Genomic DNA, 15688 nt, shown 5'->3' on the forward strand with positions numbered 1-15688 from the left:
CCAAAGATCAGGTATATACTTTGGGAAACCCACAGAATACCTAAAGATCAATTGTATCATAATTGTATCACTATTTATGTTATTTTTTCCTTTAAGATTTTTGACCTTAAGTGAAGAGCTCAAGTGGTAGGAATCTCACAGTAATCACCTGTTCCTTCAAAAGCTTATCATAATGTGTAGCCTTTCAACCTGTCATATGTATCACACCAGACAAGAAAACAGAATCCTTTCAGATGCCCAAATCACAGGGTGACTTTGTATTCATTAGCTTTCTCTAGCTTTATCTGGGGTTGGAGGTCAGATTTTATCCAACTTTACTTTTAACAAGTCAAATCCATTTCTAGAAGAAAGCAGCGAGATCACTGGTTAGTAATGTCTTATTCCTTTCCCTGCAGGAAAAAGCCACCTTCTGCTATAGATGAGAATTCCCAATGAATTATTTCTCTTTATCGAAGTACCACGTTCAATTTATGCTAAGGAGATTCAGCAAGATCATCAGCTGTAGCTTACTCCTCCTTGGAGGTTAATATGCTCCTTCTGGGATAACCAGAAGATAAGTCTAGATTAAAACAGCTTTATCTGAACCTGTTCAGTGATAATGGAGAGAAGCCCAGCATCATTTTTATTTAAAGTAAATACTCAGTATTTTGCAAATAACATTACACTTTAGATTTGTTTCACAGATCTAAATATCTTTCACATCATACATACACTGATCCATGGGTGACTCCTCAATGATGGATTCTGGAGACATCAATCTGTCTAGCTACAAATAAGAGCTATGCACGTTAGTTCCAGGTTTCTGATGAGGTGATTTGAACAAGCACATGCAGCCTGTGACAAACCAGATAGTTTTCCATTAATTAAAAAACTAATTTACAAGCATTTAATTTAGACTGAAGGATGCATCTCAGGTAACATAAAAAACGAGAATGTGTTTCACAGTCCTCTTTCTTTTGCAAGTGTTAAAAATTTTAACATGCTGTGTAATTTCTGTAGGTGACTTAAGTACAGAAATATCTCCTGTAGGTATTTATGACGCTTGTCTCCTCTTATGAGATTGTTTTTGATTTAAACAGGATCAAATGACCTAATATAAACTCCCCTCTATATAATGACGCATTTTAAGTTTTAACCTTGCTGAAAGAGTTCTAGTCTATCTCATTTTCCTTGTTTATAGGGTGATGGTAAACTATACGAACAAAAAACAGGCAAAGGTAAAAGCTAGTCCCTCCACTATGCACTATTCTGTGTCTTCCATGTCAGCTACCAAAATAGGAGACTTTCAAAGTAAATGTAATATTAATGGAAAAGGGGAATGTTATAATAATGTTCATGTTCAGGAAGTTCTGTGGGTCTCTTATGTCTCTTAAAAATAGGGAGAATAGATGCAGGCATCATAGTTTGAACTAGATAGAAAGTAGTAAAGACTGTTTTAAGAATGTTTTTCTCCACTACCAATACAAAAAAGATTCTATAGGTTTTGCTATAGCTTGTGATCTTCAGTAACAAATATCAACTTAAGAACTTTCAATAAATTGTTTTGTAATTCTCATGTTCCCTTGTAAGAAGTATTTAACTTCTATAGCTGTGCTACTCATAATGAAGCACCATTCCAATGCTACTAAAGGAATTATCAGAATTTGTTAATGTAGTGCAGTGGTTGGATGTAAATAGGAAAATTTCAGTGAAGTAATCTTGAATGCATTTGCATTGTTTTCAGATAGACTTTTCCAAGAACCTCCTGGAAAGAGTCTTGCAGTTATCTTCAACTTCCTACATGCTTTTCTAAACAAGTATTGAGAAATGACGCAAAGGAATGTGGCCATACTAAACTTTAAAACAAGTGAGCACTTTTTGGTAAAGGCACTATATGTTGGTAACTTAAGCAGGCACACCTCCATTAACTTACTGTCATGTTTCTTCCTCACGCAGTCTAACTTCTGAGAACATGCTTTTTCTATCAACTATTACTCCTCCTTACCTCAGAACCCTCAGATTATTAGGTATTCTTTAAAACAGAAATTAGATCTTTTCCCAACGGGTACAACAAATTATGTGTATCATCAACAAAACATGTTAGTCTACAAACACCTCCTAGCTTTCCACTGTTGGGACACTGTACATAAAGCATAGTATTTTTTTTTTTTATCTGTGACATTTCAGCTAAAAACAGAGACCTGCAAGAAGAATTTCTGTATTTGAGAGCCTCACAGCATTTTGTAATTCTTCTCTGTGAAGCGGCAGAATATTTAAGAATCTTTCCTTTTTGTCGTCCCCTCACCCCCCCCCCAAGTTCTTTCACCTGCAAGTTTATAGGTCATGTGACAGATTCCCACAGTTTAAGATCACAAAACAGATTTTTGTTAACTGGTCAGAATGGAACAAATACTCCTGCTGAAAAAATGGCTTGTACACTGCTTCAGTAAGAATCCTCCTTCCCTATATTAATTTATTCATAGATTTGTCAACAAGCAGCATATCTCATAGCATAAATGTACTATACAGAAGTTGCTTCCAGATGAGTTGTGTTATTTAACTCATAAAACTGGTTACATTGTCTGCTTTTTAATAAAGCTGAAAAACGGCTGTTTAAGGATCAGAGATAATACAGTAGCTTTGAAAAGATACACAAGGATTTTTAAAGGTTGTCGAAGACAATGTTAAATATCTTTGGCTTATTCTGATTTAGGGGTTACAGAGTAGAAAGTCATATCGATAGCCTGTTTCATATAGAATCAGTGGTAATAGTTACGTATGAAATACTGAAATATGGGAAAGCATGCTTTCAGAAGGTTAATACAAAGGGGCAAGGGAACATATTTATTCTTAGTTTAGATGAGTCACATCAAATCATGAAGTCATTTTTAAATTTATTATAGTAAAATCGTCACAAACAACAATATTTGTTACTGAGGACCAAACATCTAACAAAAACCAAAAAATCCAGGAACTGATCTGTCAAGTTATTCATGTACTTTTCCTCATAATGCAAACGAATTCACTGCCTCCAAGAATAGAGGGAAGAGAAATGCAGATGTCTGTACAAAACCTTGAAACTATTTTTATCTACGCTTGATTAAAACAAAAACTTAGGTAATATAACCATAAAAAATTACAGAAAGTATAGTCAAAGCATCTTCAGTTCTGTCCAGTAGAACCAAAGCCACCTGCACCACGTTCCGTATCATCTAGAGCCTGAAAGACATCAATTATGATAAGCTGTTTTAGTGTCTTAACTTGTATTAACTTAACACTTATCTACAATGGTCAAAAAGATAAGTTTACTCTTCTTGCAGCAACAGCTATAATTCTTAAAGGAAAACAAAAAGTTTAGGAGCCAGACACGTACATTATAGGCATTTACAAACCTTCTGTCCATAACTGATCATTTGAGAAATACTGTTTCCTTATATTACTTTAAAACCTTTGTCTCTATAGAAGTTTTTTTTTTTAAGAAAGCTAACACATACCCCAAATTAAACAGAGAGCGCTGCATCTAATTTCTGCTCTCACATGGAAGTATAAGGAATTATATCAGCCAGTGCACCTTATATTAACAGTGAAGAGCTGCTTTACAGAAGCATGTACAAATTAAAACAAATGACGTTGTGAAACAAGCGTCTAGTAAACACTGAAGTGTTTTTCACATACATGCTGCCTCTTAAAACTTGAAAAAAAAATCCAGGTAAATGTATGTAAGCATAAACATTTTTTATTCAGATAACAATGCTACTGTGTTGTTACAACACTAAGGGTGGTTGTAAGGCAAAGTATTTATCTATACCATAAATTTCAGCATATATACATACTTCTTTAACTCTTAATCCTTGAAAATATGACAAATACTTCCTTTTAGCAACTTACTTGAACTTCTTCCAGCTCAGGATAGAAAATACGTTCACAGATCAGCTGAGCAATCCTATCTCCCTTTTTAACTGAAAAAAAGGGAAGTATAGTATTTCCTTTAAAAAATTCAACAATCAATGCAGAGTTTAGATAACCCCTTCTCAAGAGTATCAGAAAGTATTAAAGAGTAAGTACCGAAACTTAGTTAAATAAACATTAGACAGTAGTAGCCCACAAAAATATAGGATTTAATAAACTTGTACTTAGACTTTTAGAATGAAGTTCCAGCAGCAATACCAGTTTACCAGTTCAAGGCGTCTCCTCTCACTTATACTTCCGTATTGTGGCATGTCATGTGTCATTATGCCCAAATATCGCACAGGTTGTGAGATAGCTGTATATAGGTTGGAGCACCCTTGTGAACTAGACGCAGGAATTATTTTCCTTTCATCATTTTTTCTCCCTCCCCTCTGAGAAATCAATGTAAGTCTGATCAGTACCCAATTTGGTTCACAGAACTTGCATAGTAAGTTTGTGCTGTAAAGTTGCAGAAAAGGCTGCAAAAATGCTGTCAATACTGTATGCTGTCCTAAAGCTTAACCCGTGTGTTTGCAGAGAGAACACCGTTAAAGGCAAACTACATCTTTATTACTAATATTTCCTGAGATCCTGAAGAAGTTTATCTCAAACATTGTTCAACTAAAACATCTATTCTGCTGAGCAACAAAGAAAACCACCAAATTGCACTTCACTACAGCTCATGAATCTAAAGCTTAGCTAATTTTTTCCATGCCACTGAATTTACCAAGAATGGAAACTTTTCACGTTGCCTTAACAGGACATTAAGTTTCCATGTCTTTATTAATTGTAAGAAGAAAACTGTTCTCAACAACAAAAAAACTCCTCTCATTTCTAGTTAGAAAACTGAAAACAGTCTTTGCCAAGCTTAACACTTACCTTCAAAAGTTTCCTTGCCAAAGTTGAAGAGTACTACACCAACGTTTCCCCTGTAATCCTCATCAATAACGCCAGCTGTCATAAAACGGAATTAATGAGGATATTCAGTTTACTAAATGTTGCCAGTATATTAAAAAATGTTGGTTTAGATTAGATGATTATTTCAGTATCTCATCCTGACATCCTTTAAGTATATGCATATTCAAACAATATAAATACTGAAATATCTAAAAATGTAAATCTATTTTGCAAAATATCTAACTGAAAAACACTGTCATATATCAAGAAGTGTTTTACCGCTTTACATGAATTTTAATTATAATAGTCTATCTGAAATCAAGACAGCTGTAGCAAACACATGGTCCATTTGTTCTGCTAACTTCAGCTCTTTCACCATGAAGCAGAAGTTTGTGTTACATTTTTCTTTTTTTTTAAAAAAAAAAAAAAGGTAGCTGAGGAGATTATTTACCAATACATACTGAAGTGATCAGATTCAGCCCTCCCTGTTCTTGGGAGGGAGAGAGGAGAGGGAGGGAGAGAGGAGATGAAAGAAAGGGTGTGGGTTAATTTCTTCTTTTTTTTCCTTCTTTTCCTCTCAGATACAGTAGCACTTTTCCAGTAGAAAAAGTGGAGTTTGGGCTTCCTTGTGGACAGAAGTATGGATTTTGAAGTCCACTCAGGAATAACTCAAGTACTGAAATTACATTTGGATTGAAAACATTCTAGGAATTCCAAATAAAATACCGGCTTTAAAGATTTTAAATGACAGAGAAAGGTGTAGTATAAAAAAATAAGCCTACACCCTGAGTTTTAATGTTAAAGCACAATATGCATGCTTTAGAAAATGCAGTTTTTCTTAATTTGTTCAGCTGTGTTAAAATATTACAGCATATACTCTACATAGTTATTCCCACAACCTCTGCGTTATATGTAGGCATAGTACAGAAAATGTATTTATCTAACCCCTTTCCCTTGTAATAGTATGGGTTAATCTAATCATTTTTGAGCAGCTTCCTAATTAAGGTGCTAATAACACTGGGAGTATCCCCCTGAGTTCTGACAAATCAAAAAAACATACAATTCTCCATAAATTCACTAGTTACTATATTATTCCATGTGTAATAGCTTAAAGAGATCCTAATTACGAAGCACTGTCAAAAACAGCAGTGAACAAAACTTAGGGGTTGCTGTGCATTAACATTTTCCAGAATCAAAAGAAAAAATTAATTAAAAAATTCCCAAATGTAGCATTCAGTTCAGCTGATTGAGACAGATCATAATGTACAGAAGGTTTCTGCATGTTCTCTTCTGCTTTTGTTTTAGATTAGATCAGATCAGCTTTTAGAAACTCAACTGTGCTTCAGTCACAGTACATCAATTACATGTCACTGCATCTAGCAGATTTTTTGCATCATCCTTCCTTTAACACCCACTTGAGTATTTAAAAGTAACAGTAAGCAAACCATGTGCACCTGTCAGCGTACGACCAGAAAATGCTGAACTACTGGAGGAAAAAAGTTTGCCTCCTTGCTTCTAGCAAAGAACTCTTACTTCCTTACTTTTTTAAATATTAAACAATCTAGAGCTCTCACACAACTGCTAAGCCAGAGGTGACATAAAATGTTAGGTAAGTGCTATACAAATAATTTATTTTGCTTTATATATTAGTGGATGTTCAATCCATACAACACGGCAAAGAGTGATGGAACAATCTGGTAATAATAAAAATAATTCAGCTTCATTCAAGTTCTATAGTTAGCTGTCAATTAATTTGGTGTCTTTAACCAGAGTCAATCAACTGGAGAGCCCAAAGAAATGAAATGAGGTGAAGAGAAAGAGCGTAAGTGAGCTCTCTAGGATTTGAAAATTGTCTTATAACTCAAGATGGAAAAGATTAATAAACACATCTTGGCTGAACTGAGGTCAGCAATATTTAAAATACAAGTCACCTGTATTACTCATTAAGAGAAAAAATCCTCATTAAAACATTCTAATTTTGGAAGCTTAGCTATAAAGTAAATAGCACTTGCAATGATTCCACAGATTGTTTCAGACACGGTTTCTAGTAGGCAGGAATTGCACTTTCCATATGCTTCTAAGGATGAAGCCTTTCTAGAAGATGGGGAAAGGAAAGGCAGACCTCTCTCTCAAATACATACACGGACCTGTGTTTGGAATTGAAGTTATATACTAAGAAACAGTATTTTTGAAGCATTTTGTGGCAAAAACGATTAGTCTACTGCTATGTTGAATGACCAAAATACTGTCGAAGCCTTAATTTCAAATTCCATTAAAGACACAGCAGTGTAAAGATTTTGCCAAATTAATTCCCTCACAATCATTTTCTCTTTAAGTGTGTTTATACCTCTGCTGAAATAGTCTTACTGAATTTGACCACCGTCTGGATTTTGAGGATTTTGAGTTCAGAGTACACTATTTGTACTAGAGAATACATGATCCTTGGGATAGAGACCGAACAGCCTCCCTTCTCCTTCTGCAGGGTCAGAACCTCAGTTTATGTAATTGGGTGTACTGGCAAAATACATGTGTTATTAAAAAAAAAAAAAAATCTCCCTTGGCATTCTATTATTCCAGAATAGCAAATTGCAGTAATTACACACACTGTTGAGCACAAAGGCACTTTTCTAAATGACATATGTTGGGTGGAAATCATCTAAGCCATTTTTGGAAAAATCATGCATTGGAACTGGCAGACTGACATACTGTCTTAGTCTGTCAGAAGTTTGGCATGTCACTTCTTGGGAAGGCATCCACACCTAGCAGATGTGAATTCTGAACAGATTCTTGAATGCTCACACGTCTTTTTTTTTTTTTTTTTTTTTTTCCTCCAACCCCTTATTTACTGTCTAGGACTTCTAACAATATATTTTTACTGAAATATATGTCTTCGTTATGACCAAAATATAAATGCAGGACCAATTAAAATGATGGAGAGGTTTTGTTTTTGTGGTTTGTTTGCTTGTTTTTTTTCTTAAATAAGAGGCCCCTTACTAATCGTGATAAATAATTTCTATTCATGGTTTGTAAACCAACAGCTTTTCAAAAAAAACTGAACACAGGTTACCCTACTAAGCACTTCTGGTTGCACTCTAGTTTTCCTAATATAATTTTAGAATTGAAACGATTATTACAGAACATACATAGGTTTTTATATAACTGAAATTTTGTTGGTTTTCCTCTTTTTTAGGCATGTGATACACAGAAACTACGCTCTAGTGTACCACATAGATTACGGGGATAAAGGGTCATAAGAGAATCTTGGATTACCATGTTAGTCCTCTTCTTTTTAGCAACAACCAAAAAATCCTAGTGCAACAGACCTGCAAAAACCCTGCCTGGTTTAAGATGAAGGACATAAAGCTGGTAGAGATGCTCCCCTTAACCTCTAATACTGGAACTGTATCAAGAGATACATCCAGACTTTGATATGCCATGAAGTAGACAGAATAAAGCACCTGAGTGGCAGCTCTCAAATATACTGGAAAGCATTTTGCTTTTTGGCTGGCTTGGCATCAGAAGGAGAGGTATACCCTGGGTCACTCTTCCTCTCCTGTAGAGCCAAGCCTATAAGTAAGTAAAGGCTGAATAACAGTGTTTAAGTAGTCTCTCTTTTTATCACTGGAAAAATTTTGATTAAGGCCTAACAAAGAGGAAAAGGCCTCATTTTTTAATCATACTTTTCTTATGAACTTCTATTATGATGCAAATTATCACTTACTTGCTAGAAACGTGCTCCCAGCCATCCAGCACTTTTTTCAAAACATTCATTAGACGCACCTTCTTTGTATCCTTATATCAGAAATCTAGGTTTTGGTTCTTTATTACAATCTATGATCAAAAATACCTGCCCCACTACAAAGACTACTTATTACTTAAGATTTTAGGATGCAGAAAGCATTTTATTTAACTGAGAACTGTATTCTTGTATAACTAAACAATATACATTTTTGTGCTAGATAAATTGCTGGGATTACAGCTGTGCTCAGAATAACTCCACAGTAATCTTTAGCCCCACTGCAAAACTGCAGTTGAACCTTCAACATCATTTACTTTATGCCAAAGGATAGTGATGCTCTTCTGAAGGCTTCAGATTGTAAGTATGTAATTGTTTTCGGAGAGATAGGTAGGAACTTCTAAAACAATCTGTTGTTCAAAGCGAGTCTGTTGCTAGCTGATCAAAAAAGACAGTATAGACTTGTACAAAGTGGGATTTAAGTTCTACTTCTTTCAAAAGACTTTCAGAGTTTAAGTCAATGTGCAAGTTACACAGAAGTTTAAACTTCACATGTGCTATATCGTCTGTCACATTTTGATCAGTCAGACTAAATTAAAGCTGTCTTCGTCCTAATAAACCATTTTCTCTAGGTGAAGAATTATCTATAGTAGTGATGTATGTGAGTGCTTCTTGTCATTCCTTTTGAATATCATGACTATAAATGCTCAATAGCATACAGATATTTTAATACAGATTTAAGGAATTAAGATCCTAAACTAGACTGAAGAGGACTGGAGATATGTAGTCAAAATGGAGAAAATAGACTGGAAAAAAGGAATCTTTAGAGTGTTAGACAAAAAGTAATTTCTATGCTAGACATTACTCATAAAAATACTATATGGTTATTATAAGAAAATCAGTAATATTGCTTTTAATAATTCACCAGATTTTAAAATAATTGTGACCTACAGGGTCTTTAAAGGATTACACCATTACCTCCTTTTGCCTGTCTGCTAATGAATCTAGTGTTATTTACTTGCACATTACAAAGTGAAATTAATGCACTTCTTCAATCAAGATTTACAAAGTGAAATTAATGCACTTCCTCAATCAAGATTTACAAAAAAATATTAATAAGAATAAAAGTCTTACCACCAACATCAATGAAGTGCTTTGCAGCTAAACCAGAACGTGGTGCTAGAAAACAAGAACTTTTGTAAGTGGAAAAAAAAAATATATATATATTTCAACTCTTAAACAATAATTACAGGTTAGATAGTTTGCACAAAGTCTCATCAAAAGAACTCTTCCTAGTCTCTTTCTAAAACAAAGGTGATTCTACAAGAAACCTTACAAGAATTTCTTACAAGAAATTTTATTCTAAGTGCTTTTGTATACATAAAACAAAATATCAACTGCTATGGGCTTCAATGGAATTCCAGTCTTTAAGTGTTCTAAGAATGTCCATGTTTAGACCACCAACTGCAGTATAGGTTTCTCCATAGAAGGCTGGAGCAGACAAAGGCTATCTAATCTTGGTTTATTTTGGCTGTTAACCACTCTTCTAGAATAATCTCAAAAGGCAATTAGGTCAACTCATTCAAGTTGCAACAGAAAATAGTATTTGGTAAACAGTTTAAGAACATTAAACTAACAGTAACAGATATATCGAGTGACATTTGGGTTTTTACCTACCTTGGCCTACTTTGATAGGGCTACTTAAATGTCACTCTTTTGAAAATTTTCATTCTGGGATAAGAAGAAATTCATGCACACTCTCCCTTTACATTTGCATTGCAAGCTCTTAACTGTATTAAGAATTTATAAATAATCTGGATTAGAATATACAAAATATCCCAAAATACCTTGCACAGGTTCTCTAAGAAATTAGTCAAATTCTATTGTACTAGTACTTTTACTTCAGGATTAGTTTTTAAACAGCTGGGAGTGAATTTTCCATGTGCTTATTACCTGTTGGAAGTGTATACAGTCTAGCCTATAAGCATGTTAGGGCTTGGGGTGCAACCCCTTTCCATTAGTTTAGCTGGCTAAATTAGAAAGTTTAGCTGGCTGAGTCCAAGGTCAGCTCCTTCGCTGGTAAGTGTTGTTACGAAAGTTAAAGCAAGGGTCTGTCCCTCCTTGCCTGCAGGAACTGCTCTTAAGCTGAGGCTTTACTGCTGGCCCCTGCCTGTGCTACATCACAGCCATGCAGCAGACAGGTCTCCTACATCTGTGACTCTGACCCTGAGCTGGACCCACTGGGCCTCCTTCTCCACTACAGACTTCCCAGGTGACCACTGGACTGTCTGATCCTGACCACTGTCTCTAACTTTGATCCTGGCCTATCCTTGCTGCTCTGCATCCTGGCTCTTTGCTAGAAAGGTCCTAGAAAGTCCTAGAAGAGGGATGCACTCCAGACCCTGACACTGTGATTCTAATACTGGAACTGCAGCAAAATAATGAATGACTGAATAGCCTATAAAGTTGTATGCAGGTTATGAAAACTTTTACTAGCTAATCACTCCTTTGTCATTTGATATACACCAAACTTCAAGTGTTTTTGACAATAACTGTCTAGTACCAGGCTTAATAAATCACACAGCCATTTTTTTTTGTATAGAAAAATCCAGACATTTGGTTTTTTCTGTGTAGAAGAATCCAGAAAGTTTTAGATCCCATCTAAATGAAAGGATTGTGTCATACCTCATCTACAATGAGAAGTACATGAGTACAATTGCATGCAGCTGCTCAAACCAACACACAAAGGAATAAATCTGTACGACTATATCGAAGTGTAAAGAGGTGACTAAGCCAGGCCACATGAAATTGCACTACATTGAGCGCAGTCTGCAGTTACAAAAGTTGTTCCACTAAAGCCTTTTCACAAGCTTACTTACCTACTCGGCCATAGCATCCAGGTGGAAGTGCAATTTGAATATCTGTTTTCACTACAGCCTTCTCCATAGGTGGTATCACACAATCATAGGCACTAAATTAAAGAAAGTAACACTAGTTTATAATATATACGTTTGTCTTTCTTCTCTGTAATCTAGAAACAAAATAACAAAGTTACCCATAATTACTCCTGTTGGAATGGGGGAGACGACCTACCACAGTATTTACACAAGAAATACTTAGGATCTGCATCAAGTTTTGTGAATCTGTAAAACGCAGGATATCCTTATTTTGATAGTGTTGTCTTAAGATTTCAGGAATGTTATTTGAACAGCATAATCTTGAGATTATTATTTCTACACATTTTTAATTTGCAAATGAGACAGAAATACCAGTTTAACTTGAAATTACCATAAGATCAATAGCAATGTGCAGTTCGCTGTGCAAAAGCAGAAATTAAGAATACTATTCCTATTAAGCTTTCTACAGCAAGTGAAATGGTTGTAATCAAAAATAATAATCTAAAATAATATCAGATAATAATGTTTTTTTCTGAGCAAGTTAGAAGTTCATGATTCACAGGACTTGATTGTGGATCCTGGAGCTACAGAGCTTATGAGAACTGTTTGCAGCTATTCAGTTGGAGGCTTAAAGAAAGGGAGTGATGACAGTACCACGGCAAGACCATTCTACTGTTTTAGGCCAGCATATCTTGGCCTTGACTTCTGAACACTGGAAAATACCTAAAGTTTTTCTGTGCACTATCAGACTTTTTTCCCAAGAGTGCAGGGCAACACTGAAAGTACAAAAACAAACCTGAGGAGAGAAAAAAAGGACAGAAAAAAAGCACCACACATGGTGAAACAAAGAGATGTGTAAAGCTTCAGGAAGGTGTTCAGAAAAGATATGTGCAATGTCAGGAGCAGCCATTACAAGCGACATATTCTAAGTAATACTTTTTTTAAAAAAAAAAGCCAAAATAGAGTGCGCCACAGGTGTGATTAATGCCTGCCTGGGATCACAAAAGCACTACGCAAACAGGCACAAGTCTAGCTGCAGCTGCTTCTTGTTACGGTGCAAACCCTTGAAGAGTTTTACGACCGGCCGAAGCGAACCAAAAACCGAATCCGCGCAGGAACGCGCGCCCGCCCGCCGGGAGCCCAGGCTGAGGCCGGTCCTGCCTGCTGGGCTCCATCCCGCCCGCTGGGTGACCAGGGACCTCCGCACATGGCGGGAGCGGCACGGGGGAGCTGGAGGGGGGCAGGCCGGGCCTCCCCCGCGCAGGGCGGCCGCTCGCCGGGGCGCTGCGCTCGGGGCGGCGGCGGCGCCTCCCTGTGAGGAGAAGGGTCGGGATGGGGGGGGCAGTGCCTCACCTGTACAGGTCGTAGCCCGCGGCGCGCGTGGAGCCCCGGGACGGCGTGCGGGCGTTCTCGGAGAGCTTCGCGAAGCGGAGCCGCATGGCGGGCTCCGGGGGCGCCGCGGCCCTGGGCCGCTTGCTGGGGGACGCCTGCGGGGCGGCCTCGGAGCAGGGCATGGCTGCGGCGACAGGGCCCGCTGCGAGGGGGCAGGGAAAGCGCGCCAAGAGCCCGCGCGCGGCACAGCCCACTGCGGGCCGCGCGCAGGGGGAGCCTGGCTCGCGCCGGCCCCGTCCGCGCCCGGCGCCAGCCCCCCTCCCCCCCCGCCGCTGCGAATGGCCTCTGCCGGCTCCTCTCAGCGCCGACCCCCGCGGCCGACCCTCAGTCGCGGCTCCGGGCGCCCCCGTGGGCGGCAGCGCAGCCCCCCCCCCCCCCGCGCCTCCAGTGGGGCGCTCCGTCCCCGCCCGCCTCCAGCAGGGCCGGCCGGGCCCTCGCTTCACCTCCCATCCCCTCAGCGCGCCCGCCCGCGCCCTACCGCGCCCGCGGGGGAGCAGGAGCTGCCGGAGGCGCCGGGCCAGCATCGTGGCCGCCGGCGGGGGCGGCCCTCCCCGGGCCGGGCCGGCTGTTAACGGCCCTCTCGTGCCGCCCTGCGTGCGCCAGGCTTCCCCGCGCCGCCCAGAGGCCGAGGCCGGCTGCAGCCAGGCCGCTGGCGGCCGGGAGCGCGCGCGGCCCCTCGGCCGGGAGTGTTTTTCTGCGCGGAGAACAACCTCCGTTGGGGCTGCTGCACTTTGTCTAGCAGCCGTTCCTCACGGCTTTCCCTTTTACCGAGTGATCCAAGGAGATGTGGTTGTCTCCTTGCTTTGACGCGTTTTTTCCTCAGTGAAAGCCGTGCCGCACGCTGCAGCGCGGCTGCGGAAAGTGGTGTTTCGAGATCCTCCCTGTTGCGAGTTCATGTTACCGCTTTCTGTCTTAAGAGTGTGCGCTGTTTAAATGAGAAGTTATACGCATCATAGTCCTGCTTTTAAAGAAAAAGATGCTGGAAGTATTTTATGAGCTTTGTTACAAGTCATTTACAAACCAAAGTTGATTAGAATTTTTCTGTTATATTAATATCTAACTAAATTATTTTTTACACAGACCTTTATAGAGATGGCAACTGCACCCTGTTGTGGAAAAGAACTAATCTTCTAAATGGTGTGAGCTCTGTTTCAAATTTATTCTTCACCAGCAACATGCCAGCTTGCAGTGTGTATATACATATATATATATATGCCAGGTTATATATAAAAAAAAAATGCTGGTTGAAATAACAGGGAGGATAAAAAGAGCAGAAGAATGAAAGCAAGTGAATGTAGACAATTAATAATAATGTACTGGAAATAGAGAAACTCCCTTTAAAACTTGAAATTGCAAATTGGATAGCCAATAAATTTTCATTGGAAATTTTTCGTTACAAGTGCATATTCATTCTCCCGTCTTAAATGGGAAGAAAGCAAATTACTTTCCTTGTTTTTTCTCAACAGTGTCCTGCGCTGTTCAGCTACCGAATTCGTGACTTTCTGTAAATAGTTATTTTGGCTTTTTATGTTAGATACTAGATTTTCAAGAAAACACAGAAATAGCTATTTTTATTACGCATTGTAACTACAGTTTGGTGTCTTAAAAATGGAAGTTGAACTGTTTAAATGAAATGCATTTTCAAACATTGGAAAGTGATTGAAAAAGCTTACTTTTATTAACAGCATTGTGTTGCTCTCCTGAATTTATTTAGTTTTTTGAGAGAGGTTAGTATAAGTCCTCAGTAGCATGAGGCAAGCTTGGTTCAAGGCCCCATCTTGAGGTAGCTGTGCAAGTCTCCATATAACAAGTAAAAGGACTCACCCAAACCTACATACTGTCATCAAGGAGAAAGGTCCCAACTGATTGACATTTTCTTTCCCCGGATGTGTTTAAAAAAAAAAAAAAGAGAGAGAGAGAACTGTGCTTGAAAAGCTTAGGCACGTTTGTGTTGGTTACTGAGCATGTTCTGTTTGCTCTGTAGATAAACAGTTATTTGGTTCACTTTCCTGTACTGTTGATTATTGATTAGTGCTGCTATCTGTTCGGCATTTACAGCTTTGACAAATAAAAGTGAGATAAACTGAAATTATTCACCTGCTACCAAGGTTCAGAGTAAGAGTGGAAACAGCTTTAAGCAGAAAGAAACAGATTGAGTTGCTTTGTGGGTACTAATCTGAGAAATTCTCCCTACTGAAGTTTTGGTATTAGAATGAGCATTTTTATTACAAGAAAATTGTGTCTTTAAAAGGGAGGATTTTTTTTCCCCTTCACAGTCTCACTTAGAACAGCTGTCTCTGTCTTTCAGATTAATTTTGTAGTTTGAAAGGCTGCTGTAGGGATGTTTCTTTGCAATTAAGCTTTATTTTTGCTCTGGTGTTTTGCTGTTCAGCTTGGGAGAGCTGTGGAACTTTGTCACTGCTTTTTGCTCTATTCCAAAACAACCTTAATGCTTTATTTTGTTTGGAACTAAATTTCCTCTGATGAAATTTCAGTGATGATGCACATAGCTGTGGAATATTGCTCTTGTTATTTGTGGAGAATATGAGTTAAAACTTGCCACATTTGATTGGTGGTTACACTGGCACAGTTAAGTTTTTCATTCTAACTGTCAAGGCTAGTGCAAGGTGTCCCCTCAGCAGAATGGGCTAGACCTACAGTATGCTACACACCTGTCAAGTAGCTGTGCCACATAACCATATGCCAGAATTAACAGAATTAAACAATGGTCTGATAAATACCAGATATCTGCAGAGCTGCACACTAGAAAACCCTTGATTTTTTTTTTCCTGACCTGTAACACTTGCAGGAGGGCTGGGTCATACTCTTGTTTAGCAAA

The 15688-nt window shown here is 38.4% G+C and overlaps 1 protein-coding gene across 3 annotated transcripts; it reads right to left on the bottom strand.

Annotated features, from left to right (window-relative positions):
- Positions 1-588: 588 nt before the first annotated feature.
- DUT (deoxyuridine triphosphatase) lies at positions 589-13454 on the bottom strand. 3 transcript variants are annotated; one of them, XM_062583873.1, is made up of 7 exons: positions 13328-13454; positions 12811-12973; positions 11440-11531; positions 9695-9739; positions 4807-4881; positions 3868-3938; positions 589-3198 (listed from the first exon to the last, which is right to left on the bottom strand). In XM_062583873.1, the coding sequence occupies exons 1-7, from the start codon at positions 13371-13373 to the stop codon at positions 3142-3144; spliced, it is 549 nt and encodes a 182-aa protein (XP_062439857.1). In that variant the 5' UTR covers positions 13374-13454; the 3' UTR covers positions 589-3141. The 3 variants fall into 3 exon arrangements, with proteins under 3 accessions (XP_062439857.1, XP_062439856.1, XP_062439858.1); XM_062583872.1 differs by having other exon boundaries at positions 12811-12991; XM_062583874.1 differs by lacking the exon at positions 13328-13454 and having other exon boundaries at positions 12811-13053.
- Positions 13455-15688: the final 2234 nt, after the last annotated feature.

Source organism: Rhea pennata, chromosome 10, assembly GCF_028389875.1.
Source record: "Rhea pennata isolate bPtePen1 chromosome 10, bPtePen1.pri, whole genome shotgun sequence".
Classification (NCBI taxonomy): Eukaryota; Metazoa; Chordata; class Aves; order Rheiformes; family Rheidae; genus Rhea; species Rhea pennata.

Excerpts from the sequence above, each read along its gene's own strand:
- DUT (XM_062583872.1), bottom strand. The coding sequence starts at position 13,373 with ATGCTGGCCCGGCGCCTCCGGCAGCTCCTGCTCCCCCGCGGGCGCG. Across the intron at positions 3,939-4,806 it reads TGGCAAGGAAACTTTTGAAG|TTAAAAAGGGAGATAGGATT; the intron begins GTAAGTGTTAAG and ends CCTTTTTTTCAG. Across the intron at positions 3,199-3,867 it reads CTGAGCTGGAAGAAGTTCAA|GCTCTAGATGATACGGAACG; the intron begins GTAAGTTGCTAA and ends GATGTCTTTCAG.